The sequence below is a fragment of the Lasiodiplodia theobromae genome (genome assembly GCF_012971845.1).
Source record: "Lasiodiplodia theobromae strain AM2As chromosome Unknown scaffold_64, whole genome shotgun sequence".
In the NCBI taxonomy this organism is placed as follows: domain Eukaryota; kingdom Fungi; phylum Ascomycota; class Dothideomycetes; order Botryosphaeriales; family Botryosphaeriaceae; genus Lasiodiplodia; species Lasiodiplodia theobromae.
In genome coordinates this window covers 89,656-111,445 of record NW_023336546.1, presented here as the reverse complement: position 1 = coordinate 111,445, position 21,790 = coordinate 89,656, and the positions used below count along the sequence as shown (strand labels likewise).

The 21,790-nt window shown below is 51.2% G+C and overlaps 5 protein-coding genes across 5 annotated transcripts; 3 read left to right on the top strand and 2 right to left on the bottom strand.

The window, feature by feature from the left end:
- Positions 1 to 687: 687 nt before the first annotated feature.
- LTHEOB_12484 (Cytochrome p450 protein) lies at positions 688 to 1,832 on the top strand (the record flags this gene model as incomplete). Its single annotated transcript, XM_035509356.1, has 3 exons — positions 688 to 690; positions 790 to 1,498; positions 1,777 to 1,832. 3 exons carry the CDS (start codon positions 688 to 690, stop codon positions 1,830 to 1,832), a joined length of 768 nt encoding a protein of 255 aa, XP_035364582.1.
- A 6,414-nt stretch (positions 1,833 to 8,246) lies between these two features.
- On the top strand, positions 8,247 to 8,759 carry LTHEOB_12483 (putative dynamin; the record flags this gene model as incomplete). The annotated part of the gene is made up of 1 exon (XM_035509355.1): positions 8,247 to 8,759. The coding sequence occupies one exon, from the start codon at positions 8,247 to 8,249 to the stop codon at positions 8,757 to 8,759; it is 513 nt and encodes a 170-aa protein (XP_035364581.1).
- A 1,565-nt stretch (positions 8,760 to 10,324) lies between these two features.
- Positions 10,325 to 13,874, bottom strand: LTHEOB_12482 (Cytochrome p450 protein; the record flags this gene model as incomplete). The annotated part of the gene is made up of 5 exons (XM_035509354.1): positions 10,325 to 11,365; positions 11,431 to 11,549; positions 11,603 to 12,406; positions 12,462 to 13,321; positions 13,558 to 13,874. The coding sequence occupies 5 exons, from the start codon at positions 13,872 to 13,874 to the stop codon at positions 10,325 to 10,327; spliced, it is 3,141 nt and encodes a 1,046-aa protein (XP_035364580.1).
- An 823-nt stretch (positions 13,875 to 14,697) lies between these two features.
- On the bottom strand, positions 14,698 to 16,902 carry LTHEOB_12481 (Heterokaryon incompatibility protein; the record flags this gene model as incomplete). Its single annotated transcript, XM_035509353.1, has 1 exon — positions 14,698 to 16,902. The coding sequence occupies one exon, from the start codon at positions 16,900 to 16,902 to the stop codon at positions 14,698 to 14,700; it is 2,205 nt and encodes a 734-aa protein (XP_035364579.1).
- Positions 16,903 to 19,069: 2,167 nt separating this feature from the next.
- LTHEOB_12480 (NB-ARC domain-containing protein) lies at positions 19,070 to 21,397 on the top strand (the record flags this gene model as incomplete). Its single annotated transcript, XM_035509352.1, has 1 exon — positions 19,070 to 21,397. One exon carries the CDS (start codon positions 19,070 to 19,072, stop codon positions 21,395 to 21,397), a length of 2,328 nt encoding a protein of 775 aa, XP_035364578.1.
- Between the last annotated feature and the right edge of the window lie 393 nt (positions 21,398 to 21,790).

Here is a 21,790-nt window from a genome sequence, read left to right as displayed (position 1 = left end):
TTACTAGCCGCGTGGGTATCTCAAGTTCAGAAGGAGACTGATCGCCTTGTATGCCTTAAGGTTCACAATATATTACACTGCAATAGGATACGCTGGAAATAATGTACTTCTAACTAGTGTAGTTCTCCACATTATCCGAGTTAACGTTGTCTCAGATGACTGACTTTCGGTGCTTATTCGACTTGTCCGAAGGCCGACCTTCGTTTCCCAACACCAAGAGAGAGCGGGAGAGCGGATGCCGGAACATGCGTTTTCCGTCCGCGCAGTCTTTTGGCTGTACATGAGCATGCCTTGAAGATATATAAAGCACGGAATTCTTATTCGAAAGATGAGACATTATTCCAATTAAAACCTTTACATTTAGCAGGTTGATACCCTTAACTTTGTAAACAAAATGGCTAATCTGGGGGGGCTTGTTCTACTTTTCGCCTTCGGGGCATGGATACTGAAGGTAATTCGAGCTCACTTGCTAGAGCTCACTCAACAGTGGCGGTTCTATTAATCATTTCAAATCACATAAGCTGGAGGCTAATTACAATATAGGCAGTCATCCAAGGCTTTGCCGGGCCATTTCGAAATGTGCCTGGTCCCTGGTATACACGCTTCACGGCTATTCCCCTCACGTGGGTCACCGTCAAAGGCAGACGCATGTTCTTCGTCCATACACTACACCAGAAATACGGCGACATGGTTCGTGTCGCACCAAACATGATCAACTGTAATGATCCGACTGCGTTCCGGAAGATACACCGCCACAGCAACGGCTTCGAGAAGTCTTAATGGTACTAGCGATTCGCCAACACTACCGGTGTCGATGAGAATCACGCGTTGTTCAACATGTCAAGCCCAACAACCCATGCTGCCCGGCGCAAACTGATGGCCAGAGCGTTTAGCAAAACCGAAATCAGGAAAAACTGGGAAGATGAGATCAGGCACAAAATTGACCTAGCGTTGGACAAAATGGGGAAGGCCGCACACATGCACCCTACTGGAGAAGTTGACTGTCAAAAATGGTGGATGATGATGGCGGCGGATGTCAGTTCGAAGATCACTTTTGGCGAGAGCTTCGACATGCTTCAGGAGGGAGTCCCCGATGTTCCTCAGGAGAACAAATACATCGACGCGATATCCCACACGGCCGAAGCCAATACCATCCTCGCCGAAGTCCCCAACCTCGATTTTGTGGCCCGGCTTCGCATTCCCTTCATACAGAGACTTTTCAAGATTACGGATACGGTTCTGGAACTCGCCGCCTTGAACGTCGCCAAGAGCAAAAGCGGCACCGCCGGTGCCGGTAATATCTTTACAGGTATTATTGCCGAGGCCGAGAAGAGCAACAGTCGTCTGTCAAACCTTGTTTTGGGTCGCGAGGCGCGTAGCCTTATTATCGCGGGTACCGACACTACGGCCATCACGATGCCATTCATTGTCTGCCGCGTCCTGTCGCAACCGCAGCTGCGCGATGATCTCATCGCCGAATTGACCCAGCAGAAAGAACGTAAAGACGGATTCTCCGATGAAGAGCTTGAAAAATTACCGCTTTTAAACACGACTATCCAAGAAACACTACGGCTTCACGGTTCTCTCCCAAGCAGCCTTCCACGAGTGCCACCACCTGGTGGCGCGACTGTCGGTGGGGTGTACATTCCTGATTCCGCTGTTATAACCACTCAGGCATGGTCGCTGCATCCCCACCCTCGAATTTGGGAAAGCGATGATGAGTATGTTCTACGGATTCTATCGTACTCCGCGCGTGACTTAACACTTCTCGTGTAGGTTCGACGTTCGCCGCTGGTTGCCGGGCTCAGACCTATCTGAAGAAGCCAAAATGACTTTCAACCCTTTCGGCGCCGGTACCAGAATCTGCCTTGGAATGCATATTGCTTGGATTGAGCTAAGGTATGCGACCGCTACGTTTTTTACTCGGTATCCGACAGCAAGGCTCGCTCCGGGGACGTCTCACAACCACATGAAACCGGAACAATTTTTCATTGTGAATGCAAAGAGTCATTCAATCCCTATAGTTCTTTGAATGTTACGGCGCAGCCCCCGCTATGAGTACTGAAGAATGGGAATCGGACATTCTGGAGATCTTCGGGAAACGGGGGGCTCCCTCAGATCAGCACCCACCACGAGCCCTTCAAAGCCGGGCCCGCACCGGGTCATGCAATGCCCTCTCAGACTGAACTCAGAACGGCACATCGGATGGCAATGATTGGAGAGTGAACTTATGTACGACTGCCGTGTAACTAGATACGATCATCACATTATTTGTTTCGATGGAAATAGAACGCGTTGGCTTTGGAATCCTTGCATCGATGCGTGATGCGTAGTTCCATATTTTCATTTGCGAGCAATTCAGGGATTAGCTGATCGGAGACATGGATTAGCGATTAGGGGCACAATCATGTGCCGAGACGGGGGATTTTTCAGCAGGATAAAGTGGTGAAATTATTGGGTACAACGAGAGTGAAAATGACTTGAGATTACTATCCAACCGCTGGCGGACATGTGTAATTCCAATGATGGGAGAGTGGGCCGATACCCCGCTGCGGCGTAGAATGCACAGTATTCCAAATGGCGTTAGCCTCTCGCTGCGTGACGTGGAAATTTTGCTGCGTGACGTGGAAATTTTCATCAGAAAATCGCCCCCTCCCAATCCTTCAAATGCCCAGCCACTTTCACTTCAATAGCCTCCTCCTGCGGGAGAAATTTGATTCACACCATAAATTCTACAGTAGCCTCCTGTTCGAGCATCCCAGACGGTCAGCATGAGTTCGCCATTCCAACAATCTTCATCCAGAGTATGTAATCACATAACCTATTGAGCACTCTGCTAATTCTATAAATAGGGAACTTCTTGGCCCGATGACATGGACAGGCTCATAGATGATCTCTACGGAGAGAACCTGTTTGACCGCACTGATTTGATGAAGGTGCAAGAGTTTTATCGCTGCATAGCAAATGAACGCTCGTACAACATTTTCAGGATCATTTGCGCCTGCGGAGAGCAGAATCCGATATTCGGGCCAGGCGGAGAACCGAATTGGTCAACCGCTATTCAGGATATGATAGCCTACTTGCACAGTAACCGCTCATCAGGTCTCCAGATCATCAAGCTCGCTGTTCCGGACGATCTTACGAGGCGTGAAAATGATAGACTCAGAGCAAAAAACTCAAGACTCTTCGGGTGTCGTCCGAGACCAGTACATTCCAAAGACAGAATCCATTGCAATATGCACAAGTGGATATTGATGATACTCCTGCGGAAGGAATGGGGCCTAACGATCTCAGATTGCAAAGTTCTTTACACAGAGATTTGGAAGAATCCTCCTGTACCTCGAGACTGGAAATATCTCCGCCCACCAGAACTCGCCAGCACGACTTATTTGCGTCGCAGTCTGCGACTATCCTCGGCAAAGTGGGACTTTCCAACAACGCAGCAAGATGGACAGCAATCGGAACGCCAGGGCCTGTTTGGGAAAAGGAACATCTTTCGAATCTTCTACATTGACAGTTTCACGGCGACCGAGCCAGAAATGGGTGCTCTGGACCTCATATTCTTCCAGGAAGCTGAATGCATAGGAGTCAAGAAGGTTCTCCTCCTGTCGCAAAGCATCTTATGCCCGCTACACGAGTACATTGATGATCCGAAGGATGGGATGTTAGGGAGAAATTTTGACTACGGAAACAGCGATGCCCCATGGTCAAGCCAGCTACTCAGACAGCTGATCACTATTGTCTCAAACATGAAGCAGCAACGTCGGTTTTTATTGGAATATCTCCAGAACCAGTTCGAGTCTTTTGTACGCACTTCTAAACTCGTACCACTTCTGCTTCTGCTAAGAATATTAGTCAAACCTCGAATGTTCCAGGATTTCCATGCGATGCCAACTCGCGGAATTGTCTAATGTAAAGATCAAGCTACACACAGGAAACATGTGCTGTGCTGCAAACGATCAGACCATCTCTCATCTGGTTGACCAAATAGACACAACTCCAGGCCTTACAGTCTCTGAAATTGATCAGGAAGCTGTCAGCGAACTCCGTTCCATGTTGCAGGACATGAAGCATTTTCGAACCTCACTTGAGCAAATGGAGGTTGAATTTCAAGAACTCAGAGAACGGGTCAGAGACCAACTATCCATGAAGCAGGGCCTCATGATTACTCTTCTTTATACGGTTATGGGTGTTGCCCTAAGCTTGGTATGTTAGTGGATGAAATATCGCGTCAATAATTTTAAGTTTAAATATATACTTACGCACAGCGTAGTTTCTACTGTCGATGCCCATCGGGGGCTCCGTTGCACGCTGGAGTGGCGCCAAGGACATACCAGGCTCATCAGCCAAAGAATTGCCTACTATTGCTACTTTGTTAAGTGGAGCCTTCAACTACTTGGGCAATATCAGTTATGCGAGCGTTTATGAGATCTTGGGCATCCTTAAGCTATGTTTGCCCGGAGCGATCTTTGCGTTACTCTTCATTGGGACTCTCGAGGGGCGCCCACTTCAACTACTGTATTGGTTTTTTTCATCTTTTTATGATGTTATACCGTTTTTCTCTGTTTCATAGTTTCGAGTTCGTTGGGCGTTGGTGCAATTTGATTTTTTTTTTGCTGGAAATCTGGTTCCACGTATCTATTTATTATGCACCGTATGGAGTCAGTCCAAGTTCATTGTCAACTGAACGTAGTCTACTCTGAGCTACACGCGGAGATAGCGATGCTGCAATTCGCTTTTCCGTGCATGTCATAGGGTCATAGGACAATTGGAAGGCCGAAACCATCCTTGAGCCCCTCCCTATATTTAAACCTGTTAGATAAACGTATTGAGGTTCTTGGCGGGTTTTTAATTTTATTTTGTTGTTCGAAACTGTGGTTTATGTATCATTCCGCTAGTAATATTGATTTCATACTGCAATCTCCCGGACGACTTATCATCGCTGGCATGGCTGCCGTATCGGGAATACATGTAAGTGAAATGGAACTGGCGCGCCGTATCTGTTACCAATTAGCTGTGCAGTTGGTTGATAAGACTCGACAGAATAAATCAAGGACGCTTGCTTAGGTATAAGGCATTGAATTAATCCAAGAGAGGTTGAACGCGGGCTTAGAAGCAGTGTTTAGTATATGGTTTATGGTCGGAAAATTTCCGTCTATTCCTCCCGCAACATTCTTAAGCCGCCATGGCAAGATTAAAACTCATTCAAGACGACTCAAGTATACTGCAGGTAACGGAGTGTATCATTACATCAAAGTCTTCGTGAAATACGTTGTACCAAGCGAATGAATTTTGTAGCCTAGGATGGAAAGAGAATTTACGGCTCCTCAAATTCAGGGAACTTCCCTGATCCGCCAACATCCAGCGCAATCTGCAATCCTTGGCAGCAGAAAAGCTCAGAAATCTTTCTACCATCGTGTGAAGGATATATTTGTGTTGTGTAAAACCCTTCAGAGCTCCAGAAAAAGACTTTGAGACGAGAAACTTTTGAAGGAAATCCTAAGAAGTCTACCAGGTCGGAAATGGTACATTCTTTGGGTGCTAGGACGGATCTTGTCCTCAGAACGGTATATTTAGATTTCTTTTTTGACCCCTCCCTTTCGTACCAACGCAACTCAAGGTGAGTATGCGACACAGGGAACTCGATAAAGTCGTTCGGTCCGATCAAATCAGGTAGCGGCTCGGGTTCGGGAACGAGGATGGCGGAAAAGCATTTCGAAGCCTTCGCTTCCGCATTCCAATGTGAAAATGGGATTTGCGATCCATCAGGCCGTTTGAGGTGCCATTGTGCTGGGGAATTCTGCTCAAGCAAAATTGAAGCCTTAACCGCTGAAGTTTGCTTTTCCAAAAAGTTTTGAAGTTTCTAGATCAGCCGTAAAAAAGAAACCAAATTAGAACACATGAGCGACGATAAGGACCAAGCACCCAATTATACTGACCGCTTCTGTATCAATCTCACTAGTAAGTATTGCAATCTCTGCTCTGGTCTGTGGGAAGAGGAAAAAGACTTTCACAGAGCGCAACGCCAGGCGGTCTTCAAGTATCATAGGCGGCCCCTTGGCTGCCGTTGGGAGAGACATTGGAAAACATGGGCTTGCATGAAGGCTCTGTCTGCGAGTAGTGTCAAAATATGTTGTCAGCTCGGCACCGTTTGATTGACATGCGGGAAAAAATTGAGGTACTATGTACATACATTCCGCCCAGGTGGCACGTGTGAATTCCGCGGGACTGATATGAATGCATTCAAATTTACCGAAGAATGCAAAATCTAGTCCATAAGCAAGCGCCACATCATAAATGGCGTATATCCTGTTAAAATCAATTGAAGTGGAAGATAATATCAGTCCTTTGATTCCAAGGAAAATGCTGGCCGAAGACACTTCAAGACTCATCAAAATTGACGAGCTTTACGCTCTCCGGTTGGACCGCTTCGTGTCCCTCCCGCAGGCAAGTGGGAATGCCTAAAATGTTGTGAATTGTGGCTAAGTCTTTCAAAAGCTTGTAGTGGTAGGAGATCAATCAAGCGGGAAAAGCTCGGTTCTCGAGGGCCTCACAGGCATTCCATTCCCTCGCGATTCAGGCCTTTGCACAAGATTCCCGACGCAGATAGTTTTCAAACGATCAAAAGACAAAAGTGTCGATATCGGCATAATTCGAATAACACCGGACGGACAGGTCACAGATCCATTGAGTCTTTTGACGAGCGGTAGCCTCGATGATTTCGATGAAAAGGAATTTCTTCGCATCCTGGAGAAGGTGAGATGCTCAACACCATACACCATGCAAGTCTAATACTGGGCAGGCGCGACAGTCAATGGGAATTAAAGCTCTAGACACTCCAGGGTCATCCTTCTCCGAGGATGTGCTCAAAATTGAGCTCAGCGGACCTGACCATGAGCATTTCAGCGTTGTTGACCTTCCCGGGATTTTCCGCAGTAAGTCCCAGACTGTAACACTATTCTCGAGTAAAGACGGAATATCGCGTTTGTAATCTTTACTGATACCGCCAGAACCAACTCCGGGGCAGACAACCAAAGAAGACATTGGCTTGGTGCGTAAGATGATCAGCACCTATATTGAAAACCCTCGTAGTATTATGCTGTCCGTTTCATCCACTTCTATCTTAATTGCTGGCTGACTACTCGAAGCGCCGTTATCCCCGCGAACGTCGATATCGCCACACAAGAAATAATCCAGATGGCTGAGGATGTTGATCCTCATGGAGTCCGCACTCTTGGTGTCATCACGAAGCCAGATTTGGTGGACAAGGGAGCAGAGAGCAAGGTAGGAGGCCAAGTCCTACAACGCCATACAAAGCTTATACTTACTAGATTGTCGATCTGGTCAATGGTAGCAATGGTCGCATGAAGCTCGGATATACAATCGTATGCAACCGCAACCAAAGCAATCTAGATCTGCCTCTCGACGCACGAAACGCACACGAGGTAGCCTTCTTTGAATTGGAGCCCTGGAATTCCATCCCAAAAGAAAAAGCTGGTGTGCGTGCATTGAAGAAGAGGCTGGACAAGTTGTTGGTTACCGTGACCAGACAAAATTTCAAAGCGGTTGCAGCCGACATACAGAAAGGGATACAAAGCTGTCAGAGCCGGCTGGAGGATATTGGCTCGACACGTCAGACAGCCGAGCAACAGAGAACGTATCTGACGAAAATTGCGTCCGCATTCCAGGCGGTCGCTACGAAATCAGTGGATGGATACTATTCTCGGGACCGATGCTTCAAAGACCCAAAGTTCCGACTAGCCACCACAATTGCCGAATTGAACGAAGCTTTTTCAGAGAAGATGCGCACCCAAGGCGCCAGCAGCTTTCTGGACGCGGGAGTCGCCAGACCGTCAACGCCAAGTCCTGAATCTTCCTCAGACATCCGAACACCAGACGAGGCGCTGACATCCCTTCCGCAAGCCACCGCGGCCATTCAGTTCCCGGAGTTGAGTTCCATAATTAGACCCCCACTGGCTGCTGATCTTCATGATGGATTCAAAAGCCGAGACACTCTTTCCTGGATTGCCGAAGAATACAACCTGTATAGAGGGTTCGAGATTGGGTCTGTGAATCCTTCTCTGCTCCCAAGTCTTTTCTGCGAGCTGTCATCCCCCTGGGAAGATATTGCTCTCTCACATGTCGTGGATGCGATTACAGAACTGCATGCATTCGCTCAGCGTGTACTATCGCATGTTTGCGCCGATCCACAGGTGGTTCAGAACTTATGGCAACGACTCACTCCAATGCTCATACAGAGCTACCAGTCCTGTATCAGGCATGTCGAATTCCTGGTGTCCGTAGAAAGCACTGGGAAGCTGATCACGTTGAACCACTACTTTGCCGACAACCTCAGGAAGCGGCGACTAGACAGAATCGAGAACAAGCTCAAGAGCCTCAAGAGTTGGGTCACCAATGACGATGACAAGGAACCCCTTTTGAGGCTTCGAGATACCCTTGATGCATTTGTCAGCAACGAGGACCAGACTGTGCAAGACATGCACGATATGTTGAGTTCCTACTACAAGGTTGCGCTCAAAAGGTTCACGGACGCCATCTGCATTCAAGCAGTTGACCACCATCTCGTGAGCTCTCCATCAAGCCCGCTTTGGGTCCTTTCTCCGGAGTACATCAGCATGTTGGCCGACGAAGATCTCCGGAGCATTGCGGGCGAGCGGCCTGAGACGCGGGAAGCCAGGAGGGTCATTCAGGAAGAGCTTTCCACTCTCCTTGCTGGGCAGACGGTGCTTCAAAGCTAGTGCGGTGAGAGCAGGGGAATGAAGCCAGTTTCGTGTTTCGTGGGTGATTTTCGAGTTGAACTTAGGAATGTATCAACGCAGGGGCGCCAAACAAAAAGGCCAGATCATCTCCATTCCACTGCTCTGCCACACTGCCACCTCCACTCCTACATCCCTGAGCTACCATTGAACCTTATCCCTTGGTCGAGCATATCAGCACAACTTATGGCTCGCTGCTAACAAGGTATAACACGTGGCATGCTTTCCTACACAGGAAGCGTTGAACCAAATTAAAAGGCGTTGCGAAGGAAGGTGGCAAGGGCGTCGCATGGCAGAAGGGATATGTGTCCTGACCCCAAATTCCACATCATTTGCCAACAATCCCTGTTCGGGCATCGGGATGGCGTATTTAAAATGGGGTTACTGCAGATGGGATCAATAGCACGACACAATTCAACTTCAATTCCTTTCGCTCAACGGGCCTCACGGTCAATACCAGCCATGGAAACAATGATCATCGATCCACACGGCGACTTAAAATTGCAAGTTGAGAATGAGAGCCTTTTGGTATCCTCAAGAGTTCTTGCTCTGGTATCACCGGTGTTCGAAGCAATGCTCAAGCCAAACTTCCAGGAGGGGATTGCATTCCAGATGGGAAAGGGAGATCCATTGACGATACCGCTGCACGAAGACGACATGGAAGCTTTAACGATCTTTTGCAAAGCCATCCATCATACACTCAATGGGTTTTCCGAGAGACCTAGTCCTCTCTGCCTGGAGAAACTCGCCGTCATCTGCGATAAGTATCAATGCACTGGACCGATGGAAGTTTATGGGACCTTTTGGCTGCAAATGCAGCCTAGACAGATTGAAGAGCTTTCTTCAGAGGATGTTGGGCGACTGCTACTATTTGCCTACATCCTTGATCTCCCGAGAGATTTTTCAACCTTGGCAGCAGAGCTTCTTGATCGCGAAAAATGGTTCTTTGACAAACTGCCGGGCGTGGCAGACCACCCACTAATGCGTCACGACCTTCCCGGTAAGACATTCTGTATCATGTTTTAGTGAAAATAACTAAGAGGTTTTAGGAGCGCTTAACATAGCAAAGCTCAAGATGACCCTGACACTACAGCGAGCAGTCATGAAGCCGATCGCTGAACTGGTGACCTCAACTTGCGGAAATGCTCAAAGTGGCGTGATCGAGTATCAACGATGTCTGAAGAAATTCAGACTATCTCCCTACGAAGGGGGATTTCATCGACAAAGCTTTCGCACGATAGCTGCCAGCGCTTTGAGGCTACCTCCGATATACGTCAATCCTTGCACTAAACCAAGTTGTTCATGTCCCCAAGTGAGCGGAACAAACCTGCGCACGAAATTAGAAGAGGAGATCAAGTTTTGGAAAGCATCGGAAGTACATCTCTGTCTTGATTGTTTCAATGGTCTCAAACCTGCAAATTGCAGAGTGTGTCTTTACGGGTCACTTTTATAAAGCTGTCAACAGATCATCACTGGAAACAATTACACGTTGATTGTACGAGATTACCGTGTTACTAGTAAGATGGACTTACACCGCAGCCCGGCCACTAATCAAAAACATCCGTAACATACCGATCCTCCTTCTGCCGCTCCAACCACTCCTCGGCCTCCTCCTCGGTCTTCCCCTCATTCCTCTCCAACCAAACCTTCTTCAACGTCTCCGCCGTCGACCTCGCCAACTTCCCCGCACTCCCGCACAACAAAATCTTCGCGCCATCCCTGAACAACTCCAAACACTCCTCCCTCTCCTTCCACATCCTTTCGTACGCATACTTGACCCCTCCACCCCCCTTCCCCTCTGCCTCCGGCCCGCGCTTCGAAAACGTCGACCGCATCCCCACCACCCCCGCCTTCTCCGCCGCCAGCAGCTCGTCCTTGCAAATAAAATCCTTCTCGAAGTCGCGGCACCCGAAGTACAGCAGCGCGGGCGGCAACTTCTTCTTCATATTCTGGCCCGTCCCCTTCCCCTCGGCACCGCCGCCGCCGCCTCCACCCTCCTCCGCCGCCCTCGCCAACGCAATCCTCTCCTCCACGAACCCGCGCATCGGCGCGATCCCGGACCCCGCCGCAACCATAATAACCGGCTTCCCATCGCCCGGCAGCCTAAACGCAGCGTTATTCGTCTTCCGCACAAACCCGTGAATCCGATCCCCCGGCGCCAACCCCGCGAGATAACTCGACGCGACGCCGCGAAACGTCCTGTCGCCCCCATCCCACGCCGGCGCGACGTGCACGTCGTAGATGAGCGAGAGCGAATACGTGTTCTTCTCCGCGTCGAAGCGGTGCGCGGCCAGCGGGGAGGAGGCGATGCTGTACTGCCGCGGGGCGAGGGGTTTGAGCGTGTCGATGTAGGCGGCCAGCGGCAGGTGTGCGGAGGGGTGGTCTTCGAGGATTGAGAGGGTGGAGTAGTTTTTGGCGACGACGGAGGCGCGGTAGTGGGCGGGGGAGGAGAGGGATTGGAGGGATTTGCGCTCCGAGGGGGAGGTGGTGCTGGCGAGGATGGTGGCGAGTTGGCGTTGGGTCGGGGGCGCGTTGAGCTCGACGCGGTGGGAGAAGAACATTTGGGCGCCGATGGGGTCTTTGGATTGCTGTTGGGGGGGAGGGTCAGTGGGGGTGGTCGGGGGGGAGTGGAGGGGGAAGGGGCGGGACGTACGAGGAAGGTCTTGCGCGTGTCGGAGATGGATATCATGTCGTCGGGGTGCAGGCCGAAGCGGTGCAGCACCCGCGCGACCGTCTCCCGCGGGTTCAGCGGCAGAACGACGAAGTAATCACCTGCAGGCCGTCAGCAACACCCATCAAGCCCGGACAAAAAGAGGCCGACTCACCAGCGGAGTAGTGCGTGTCGTGCGGCAGCTCGATCTCGACCTCCCGCTTCTCGAGCCCAACCTCCTTGCCCCCCAGCGACCGCGCGCTCTTGACCACTCCCCAAGACATCTCCTTCCCGCCCAAAATCGTGGGGATGTCATGCTTAATCACCTCCGCCCTCAGCGCCGCCGTCTGCGTCTGCACTTTTCCGCCCCCGCTCTCAGCCTGCAGACCCTTCCACAACTTCTCCGTCCAGTTCTCCCAGTCGTTCATGCAGTCCTGCTTCACGTCCGCCCAGCACGGCTCGACCATCGCCTTCCCGCCCCCCTTCTTCATCTGCCCTTCCACCAGCTTCGGGATGCGCTGGTACGTCGAGACCCACTCGCTATTCCCCACGCCAAACACCGCGTACCGCACCCCCTCGAACGACGGCGCGTCCCCGCTCTGCAGCCACGCCACAAACTTCGCCGCGTTATCCGGCGGCTTGCCCTCGTAGCTCGAGGTAATCATCACGACCGGCTGGTCCTTGGCGATGTTCTCGGTGCCTTGGTCGAGCGTCATGACGTCGGCGTCGAAGCCGAAGCCCGGCGCGTGCGTCTGGAGGTCCTCGGCGAAGGCCTTGCACGTGCCGGCGTTGGAGCCGTATAGGATCGTCATCTTCTGCATAGGCTGCGAGGAGGGGTGGACGCCGTGGACGGAGTCTTGGCGGGTTTTCTGCGTCGCGCCGCCCATGGCGGATAGGCCGACCATCGGGCCCTTGGATGGGCGGCGGCGGACTTTGATGAAGAATTTGTCGGGTTTGATGGTGAGGGTGCTTTTGTTGACTGTGAAGCGGTTGTCAGTACATGCTGTGTGATGGGTACAGGCTGGGAAACGCACCGAGGACGTAGCTGGGGTCCGCCATCTCGACCTGGAAGCGCTGCAGGATGAGCGCGACGTTGATCAGCATCTCCTGCTCGGCGAAAGCCCTGCCAATGCAGCTCCGCATGCCGATGCCAAACGGCTTCCACGCGTCCGGCGGCAGCTTGTCCATATGCAGCATGCGCTCGGGCTTGAACTCGGCCGCGTCCTCGCCCCAGACGGCGGGATCGCTGTGCAGGCCGCGGAGGTTGATGACGATGGCGTGGTCGGCCGAGATCTGGTACCGTCCGCCGAGCACCGTGTCGTGCTTGGCGCGGCGCTGGACCTGGCCGATGGGCCCGTTGAGGCGGAGCGTCTCCTTGAGGCAGGCGTCGACGTACTTGAGCTTGTCGAGGTGCTTGACGGCAATCGCGTCGTCGCCCAGCACGGCGTCGACCTCCTGCTGCGCCTTGTGGAGCTTTTCCGGGTTCTTGAGCAGGTTGTAGAAGAGGTAGGACAGCGTGCCGCTCGTCGTCTCGTGGCCTGCGATCAGAAACGTCACCATCTGGTTGCGGATGTTCTCGTCGTCGAGCTTCTCGCCCGTGACCGGGTCGGCCGTGTTGAGCATCGTGTTGAGCAGGTCGTTGACGCCCGGGTCCGGGTTGGCTTTGCGCTCCGCGACGATGTCGTCGCAGAGCTTGTGCATGGCGTGGATGTTGTCTTGCATTTGCTTGTTGGACCACAGGCGCAGCTTGGTCTCCATCTGCGTCCGGTTGGCCCGCTTGCCGCTCTCGAGCAGGACCGCGGCCATCTGGTTGGCAAATGGATGCATGTGCTCGGCGTAGAAGTCGTTGAACCGGTAGTTGAAGGCGCAGAGTCCGATTGTGTCGAAGGCCAGTCTGTGCATCGGTCGTCAGCATGCATCATCGCCATGTAGCATGATCAGCACGTATCGTGAATTCATCAGCCGTCTCGATCTCGTGACTGGGCCCGAATCTGTCCCATCGTAGGATCATTTGAGACGCGATGTCAAGCTGTTCCGGGAACATCTTCCGAACCCCCATCGGTCCAAACACGGGCATCAGCGTCCGGTGCGCCTTCCACCAATTCTAAAATTTCGTTAGCAGCCTGCAACATTGGATTTGGAAATATGTAACTTGCAGGTTCATGGGGATATGCGGTGAAGAGCGCATCTTTGTTTAAAGCACGCAACTCCTTCAAGCCCGCCGTGATGGCCTTTTCGAATTTCTCATCGTCCATGACCTCGTGCGCAAGCTCGTAGTTGGAAACCACAATGACCTTCCTGGATATCAGGTCGAGTTGGAATATCGGTCCATAGAGAGCGTGGAGTCTCCAGAAAGAGCTGAGAGGAAACGATGGATCGATTTCTGGCAGGTTCGCCAACATACCATACAGGTACGTCGGCGGCTGGGGGATTGGTTCCAAAGACATTGTGCCAGTGCTCAAGGCTGTAGTTCAATTGACACACACAGAGAATGGCTGCGTATTTATGCCCGTGTTTGTCACATCAAAGGTGGTTGGTATGCTGCATCTTAAGACAGCTTCGTTCCCCATCTAGACGAGATGTGGTCTAGCCAGACCCTGAGTAAGTGCGCTTGCTGATTGCGTAAGGAGGATGCATATCCAACAACTTCGTCATCCCGCTTCACCGATCCCCGAATAGGTAACGTTATGTCGACGGATCGAATGGACATCTTGGTCAAAAGTCTATTCTTGCTTATAAAGACCTTGCAGTAACCGTCAAGAAACACGAGATAGCCTTGGACGGAACACTAAGCGTTGCGCTTAGGGCTACAGCCATGTACCGCAAACTACCCAGCGCTAGCCCGGAATAGGCGAGGTGCGAAGCTAAAGCGGCTTTTTTATTGGCTCTACCTACGGAACTAGGAGGCTGGTTACATCACTCGAGCAAGATAAACACTTTCAGCTACTGTAGCCCTCTTTAAGGGACGGCAAAAAACGGCAAGAAGTGGTCTTAATCAAGCGCGTCTCGGTGCTACCTCCGTCAGAATCATCGCGTGCCGTGCTTGTTGAGCTGTGGTGGACGCGTTGGGAAAGAAACGGTGCCTCGATCGGCCGTCCAATGATGTCAGGCTTCATCCCGCGGAAGTGTGCGGATAGGCACGAACACGGTAAGCCGCGTCTTAGCGGCAGAGCAGGCCTCGGTTTCGCAATCTTCGAAGTAGCATGGCGCCACCATCACTTTCAGGTGCGCGACATATGCTGCTGATAGCATACATGCTTTTCGTGATTGCTATGACAGGATAACGGAGATGTGCGGTACATCCTGCATATCCATCACCTCGCCGTCCATGATGCCGTGCGCATAGCACTCTCCCACGAGGTTATACCTACCACCCTCAACTTCACGTATAACGAATGGGACGTGGCATCCGACAAAGACACAGATGATGTCTCCCACCTTCGCGTGCCGAGGCAGCAAGCAAAGGTACTTCTTTTCCGTCACACCTAGCCGCCGATTCCTCGTAGCACGGCGCACAGCGCTGCGGATTTCCTGATACGTCTTGGCCGGAGCCCTCGCCTTCAGGTTCGCCAGCTCGAGCTTCCCTTTTCCTGGAGGCCGAAGCTGGCGCTTGGAATACGTTTGGTCCGGGAAGGTTGGGTGCAGTCCAGTAGATTCGTCGAGCAGCAAGCTGAAGATCTCCTCAAAAGAATCCGGAGCTTTCTGCCTACCTTCTCCGTCTTTACCCGCTACGAGTGTATGCCAGAAAGCTTCGAAGAGCTTGCAGCCGCTTGGGTATGGAAGACACTGCTCTGCCAGGTGCACCCAGGGAGTAAGCCATTGGTTGGCGCTCAGAGAGCCTTCGATGGCAATTTCAGGCGCGGTGCAGACCTCGCCTAAATCTTTGATGACATCGAATATCTTCCCAGGCACAAGTAGCTCCCGTCCATCGGGGCGGTACGAGAAACAGGGCTTCCATGTTCCTGACGCGTGGTAGATGCCGGCAGAGCTGGTGGAAAAGCCCAGAGAGCTCGTTTGCCGACTTGAGCTCCAGTCCGGGACCCACGACGGCAAGCCTGGGCGAGTTTCATGATCGACGCAGCAAAGCATGGGAAAGAGGTAAAGTACGTCTGTTGTTACGCAGTGCAGAGTAGCTGCGAAATAGACATCGGCCGCTGTAACACTCTCGCCGTAGCTGACTTTGAGATACCCTGGCTTTTTGCAGATGCCGAATAGGCCGTACACTTTGTCTCTGGGGTCCGCAGATCGAGCGTTTCGGGTGCTAGTTAGGAGGCTGAATAGTGACAACTTACCTTCGAACGAGTAATAATGCTCTCGCTCGACGCTCAGCACCTGCATCGACTTCCAACCGACGGTCCGACCACCTGACTTGCCACCAAAGTTCTCTTCGAGCCACGAAGACAAGCCACTGCGGATTAAGCTGTTGAAGTTGTTTGCAAATGCCTCCCAATTCCTCTTGGTTTTGCCGCACAGAATCCAGGGATTGTATGACAGAATCGCTTCCTGGACGATCCACAGTCTTGTGAACCATTCCCGGTTCATCAGGTCCCACAAGTCCTTCCAAATGGGATCCTCTGCATGTGGAAGAAATAGTCTTTCAAACTCATCTGGTGGAGGCGCGTTGACTTCAAATGCAAATACTGTGCCGATGTATTCAAGCAGCTTGAAGGCACGGTCTGATCCTGGCGTTGCTTCTCCCAGCCAAATAACAGTGTTGACCGCATGTGTGTAGATTTTTGACATGAGCGCAACCTGATGTTCCTTCTCGTAATTATTGCTTTGATCTATGCAAATCTGGTCAATCCAGAGGTTGATGGAATGAGTTGTTTGGCGAAAGTGTCTCAACGCCATCTCGAGGGACCTAGTAATCGGAAGTTTGAAGCCGTTGCACTCAATGTGTGTGTCTGTGGCCGGGTCCCAGTTCGTATTCGAGCTCGAAGTTGGATCTACCCAGGCGTAGCTGAGCGCCGTGTACCACACGGGCTTCTTCATGTTCTCACAAGAAAGCGCGAAGCGCGTGCGGTAGGCTGGCCGCTCATCATCTGCTATAAAGGTAGAAGAAATTCCGTCTTCGTACTCGACGGAGCAGTGGTGCAGGGTACCTTTCAGGTTGTCGTAGAAATGCCCGGGGTGGAGTTCAAGGACGCGTATCTCATATCGGAGGTCGGACAGGCGCTTGTGGGGGCCACGGGGTGGGTCCTCAGCTGCGGCGTTCTGGCCTTTCACCTGCAACTGCGCGTCGTAAGCTTTTCTTGCTTTTGTGGCTGCCCATGCGGTTATCTTCTCGGTGGGGGCCAGTTTTTCCAGCTGGTGTGGATACACGTTGGCAGCCTCGGCGGTAATGCCATTGGTGCGGACAAACTCAAAGGTAGACTCTTGGGGGTCGTCGGGAGTTTTGTAGCCTTCTGAAATCAACTTCGGGTTCCAAAGAGACGAGGCTTTTAATTTGACGGGGAGTTTCCAGCTGGCTTCCATGGTCCGAAGGGATTCGGCGGATTCGTGCTGGCGTGAAGAAGGCTGAGCTGGAAATATATTTGGACATTGATCTGACAGGCAACTTTGTGGCTGGATCAGCCTCAAATATGTATGTTTCAGCCGTGCGATATGTTCTTCCTTGACTCGTTCCGACCGTGGTCACGTTACCACCCCAGCAAAACATCAACCAATGCTGACGCGGACATGCTGCTCGATGCGTCGACTTGCATGTCCGTTGGCGCCCTGTCGACAAGGGTAAAAATAGTTGCCTGATCACTGGGAAAATCAAATATCGCATAACCCCTCAGCCTGCTCAAAGGCTTCTCCACGCTTTCAGCCTCACCTGGCACACGCTGAGCTCTCGATGATGGACTGGCTTACGCTGGTATTCCTTCAGGTCGTTCTCGCTGTTTTTGCGATAAGCGGATCCTCGTTCCTCTTCCCCGACAAGTTCAGATTCCCGAGATTGCGCGATCCACCTCCGATACCGAACCCAGAGAACCTGAGAAAGGATTTGGCTTCGCAAACGTTCCGGCTGAAGGGAATACCCGCGACTTACAAAGGCCGGGAAACAACTAAAGAAGATGTTAAAGAGTTGGTTAGAAAGGACTTTGCCGTCGAGGAATTCATTGAGATTTACGTAGAGTCTCTCGGGCGCAATCCAACCAGCAGATCCCAAAAGATCGCAACACTGAGCTTTTCAAAAACTCCACGGCGGTTGGCTACTAGTCCCAAATCGGCAAGAGCGTTCCAAGGTGTCTCAATATCAGACTTGCGTTTAGACATCGACTTTCATGGCCTTACGCCTTTACATTCGCACGATGACCCTGAATGCGATCTCGAGTAAGTGGGTTCATAGGCCAACCTAGGACGGAAATGCTGACATGATCTATCCAGAATAGTTGCCTTGTCAGGACTAAATGGCCATGCATTTGGTTCATTCAAACAAAGAGGTGGACAGTTCATGTGGCTACGAGATGACCTCGCTCGCTCCCTGCCGGGTGCCCGGATCTATATTTACGGATATGAATCGGAGATGCAGGGCAGCGATTCGTTTCAAACTCTTACTGATTTGGGACTCACTTTTCAAGTGGTGCTAGAAGCTTTGCTTGAACCAGAAGATGAAGTAAGGCATCTACTATCGTTCACAGAGTTTAGTGTTGACGGCCGTTGTAGAACAGGGCTCCGAATCCGCTGGTGCTAGTTGGTCATAGTCTCGGGGGCCTCGTTCTTAAGCAGGTAAGAGTTCTTGATGATCGTGTTATGTTTCCCTTTATGCTCTAATCAACTTTGTAGGCCTTGTGTGAAATGGCGAATAGTAAAGGGGTCCCGGGGAAGGCAATCTTAAAATCGCTCCAAGCGGTTTTATTTTTCGGCACGCCTAACCAGGGAATGGACATCACCTCTCTTGTACCAATGGTTGAAGGACAGCCAAACGAGCCTTTTCTGCGCTCATTGGACTATGACTCCTCAGAGCTTCGCCAGCAAGCCAAGCTCTGGGACCAGACGTTCGTGTTACGGGAAGGTGACATTCTGTCTGCGTCTTTCCTGATAGTCTCGTTCTATGAGACAAGGGAGTCGCCTACAGCCATACAGGTAGGTATCCATGTTCCTGACTGTGTTATCTTTCTTATTGTACTTTTCCTTTCTGAAAGAGTACTAATATATGGCAGGTGGATGGCAAATGGAAAATGGCTGGGCCGTCGAAGAAATTGGTAGACCGACCTTCGGCAACTCATGGACGGCCTTGGAATGGAGAGGAGCAGCTTGTAAGAGCCATCAATCGGAATCATTCGGATATGGTGAAGTTTGAGGCTTCAACCGATCCGATCTACCAAGCACAGGTTCTTCCTCTATTTACCAGGTTTTATGGGACGGCCAAGAAACGTCAGTAGGAAGTCCCTGGAAATGAATGACTTTAAGTAACCGGTGCGATTCCTTAGGCTCTCCTATGCTCTTTTTATCACGTGCACGACAAGACGAATTGTTTGCTTGCCGTTCTTCCCTCTCATTCCAAGAAGAGCAGGTCCGAAGTGGGCAGATTGTTGTTGCCGAGAACGAAACGTGCACTTGGTTCCCTCAACATCCATCTTTTCAAGAATGGATGCGCGATGGCCGAGGTCTTCTCTGGCTTCAGGGTCTTCCTGGAGCAGGAAAATCCACCATAATGAAGCACGCAGTGGAATGGACACAAAGACAATCCACCAAGAAGCCCGCCGTGGCAGCATTCTTTATCTACGGCCTTGGCATGGACTTGCAAAAGACGCTCCTCGGTCTGTATTGCAGCCTGATTCGCCAGCTCATCCCACAAATACCGTTCGCATTTCTTCCCATGCTGTCGCACATGCCAGAGGAGCCCGGACCAAGAGCATGGGGCCTGTTAGACCTTCAGGCGCATCTGAAGCAAGCCTTGAGAGAAGCATCGAAGACGCGTCAGACGGTCCTGTTCATTGACGCCCTGGATGAATTTTCGAAAGCGGAAATAGATACCCTACTGGCGCTGCTCGGAGACCTCTGCTACGATGAGGAAAGCGCTGGTTTGAAAGTCAATATCTGCGTTTCCTGTCGATATCATCCAAATCTCTTCACGCAAGGCGTTATCATTCGAGCAGAGGAAAACAATGGGCAGGATATTGCTACATTTGTACGCCAGGAGCTGAGAGATCTCCCGTTTAAAAAGAAGGTTCCTTTGGGAGAATTCATCATCCCCAGATCAAATGGTCTGTTCCAGTGGGCAGGTGTTGTGTGCCAGAATGTGCGGGACCACCACAGATCAGGCAAGCCACTCGAGAAGATACTGCGGTTGATCGAAGACATACCTCAAGACCTACACGCCCTTTACGAGCGCCTATTCAAAGAGATGAGCGGAAGGGAGATGGAACAGTCTCTGAAGCTGTTCCGTTGGGTAGGCTTCAGTGAGCGGATGATCAGCCTTCGCGAGTTGCAGCATGCTTGGGTTCTCGCTCCAGATATGAAAGGACGGTCAATCGAGGAATACTCCACCGGCGAGGACTTTCTGCACGACCTCGACGATCTCATCAACTCTGTCAAATACTACTCGAAAGGCCTCATTGGATTTGAGGCAGCTCACAAACTAGACGGGGACCAGGCGTGGGGAGAACGGGTCCGGCTCATCCACGCATCAGTCATGGACTACCTTTGTGAACGAGGCTTGGAGTTCTTAGAGGGGGAGATCGGCATCTCCAGCACCGGTCATCCGGAAGGAACCGCTCATTATTACATCTCTCGATGTTGTCTCAGGTACATGTTCATGAGGGGAACACGCGAAGATTTCGACACAAGGCAGGAATCTTCCAGTCGTTTCCCCTTGGATCACTACGTCCAATCCGCGATCCTGTACCATTTCAACAAAGCAGAAGAATATGGTGTGGAGCAGTTCGAGCTTCTCGAAATCTTCGGATGGCCCAACGAAACAGCTGCAATGGCCTCCTTCCGAGCCTTCGTTCCACGGGTGAATCAGGCGTCTCTCATCCACGTATTGGCTGCATGTGGTGTCATGAGCGCGATCCGTCCCTTGATACAATACTCAGGCGAGAAAGATGGATCAAAGTACGAGTCAGAGATATACTCTCTCCTCTCCCACGGTGAAGTCAGAGAGGACGTCCTTCTTCCCTCAGGTCGGATAAATCTGGATATCAGGAACTCCATTGCCATGACGCCACTACATTTCGCCCTCTTCTTTGATCAGGTCGACGTAGCTCATGAATTGCTCAATTCAAATAGAGTCGATGTTAATGCGGTCAAGAGCCAAGGCGAGAGACCACTCCACAACGCTGCAAACAAGGGTCATTCATCTATAGTGCGGGAGTTGCTCAGGAACACGACCGTGAATCCCAACGCTCAGGATGACAAAGGCCGCACCGCTCTCCACTCCGCAGTCATGGGCTGCAAAGAAGAGGTTATCGCCATTTTGCTGGAAGACTGCAGAGTCAACGTCAACGCTCGGAACAAAGACGGCGAGACACCGCTACACACAGCAATTGATTCCGGAGAGTTGAGCCTTGTGGAACCTCTTCTAGCATCCGCAAACATTGATGTCAACGTCAAAGAGAAAAAGGGACAGTCGCCGCTCATTTTCTTCATGGTTGCGTATCCCGGGCTGGCAGACGAATCAGAGCACGGAGAGCTAGCCAACGTACTGCTTGCCCTCTTGCGTCACCCCAAAATCGATACGCATGCCAAAGACAAGATGCAGCGTACTGCGCTTTTTCACGCGGCAGCTTCGGGCCTGGCAATATATGTAAGAGTCTTAGTTGACCATGGTGTTCGCGGCGCTGGGGAGAAAGACAAGCTAGGGCGCACACCTCTATCACAGGCAGCCGTGAAAGGACATCTGGAGATCGTGAGAAGGCTCCTTGCGGTAGAGGAACTGGAGGAGAATATTCTGCAGTATGCGTATCAGGAATCAAAGAAGAAAGGAAAGGTTGACATCATGCGATGCTTGGTGGAAACAGGAAAGATTACAGAAACTTGATTGATAGAGCTATACTCAATCATCTCTATTACAGGTAGCGACATCTATTTTATATTACTCATTATATCACAAGCGCGCCTTAGGTCCTCTTGCGCAATGTACATATATTTAGACTCCTGAAGGCCGGGAATAATGAAAATGACTCGATCTGCATTCGGAAGTATCTTGAGAACAGACATGAAAACAACAATTAGTGGCATCTGTGCTTCCGCGTAGCAGTATGTGTGGAAACATTCTCTAAAGCTCCCATTATTATATTTAATCAGATGGCTTCGAAAAGGTGCCTACTGTTCTAAAACCCCTGATCAACCTCTCAGTAATTACCTCTTAATTCAGTGTACCGTTTTTGGTCTTTTAAATGCTGATTTATTCCCCAACAGGCCCATCAGACCT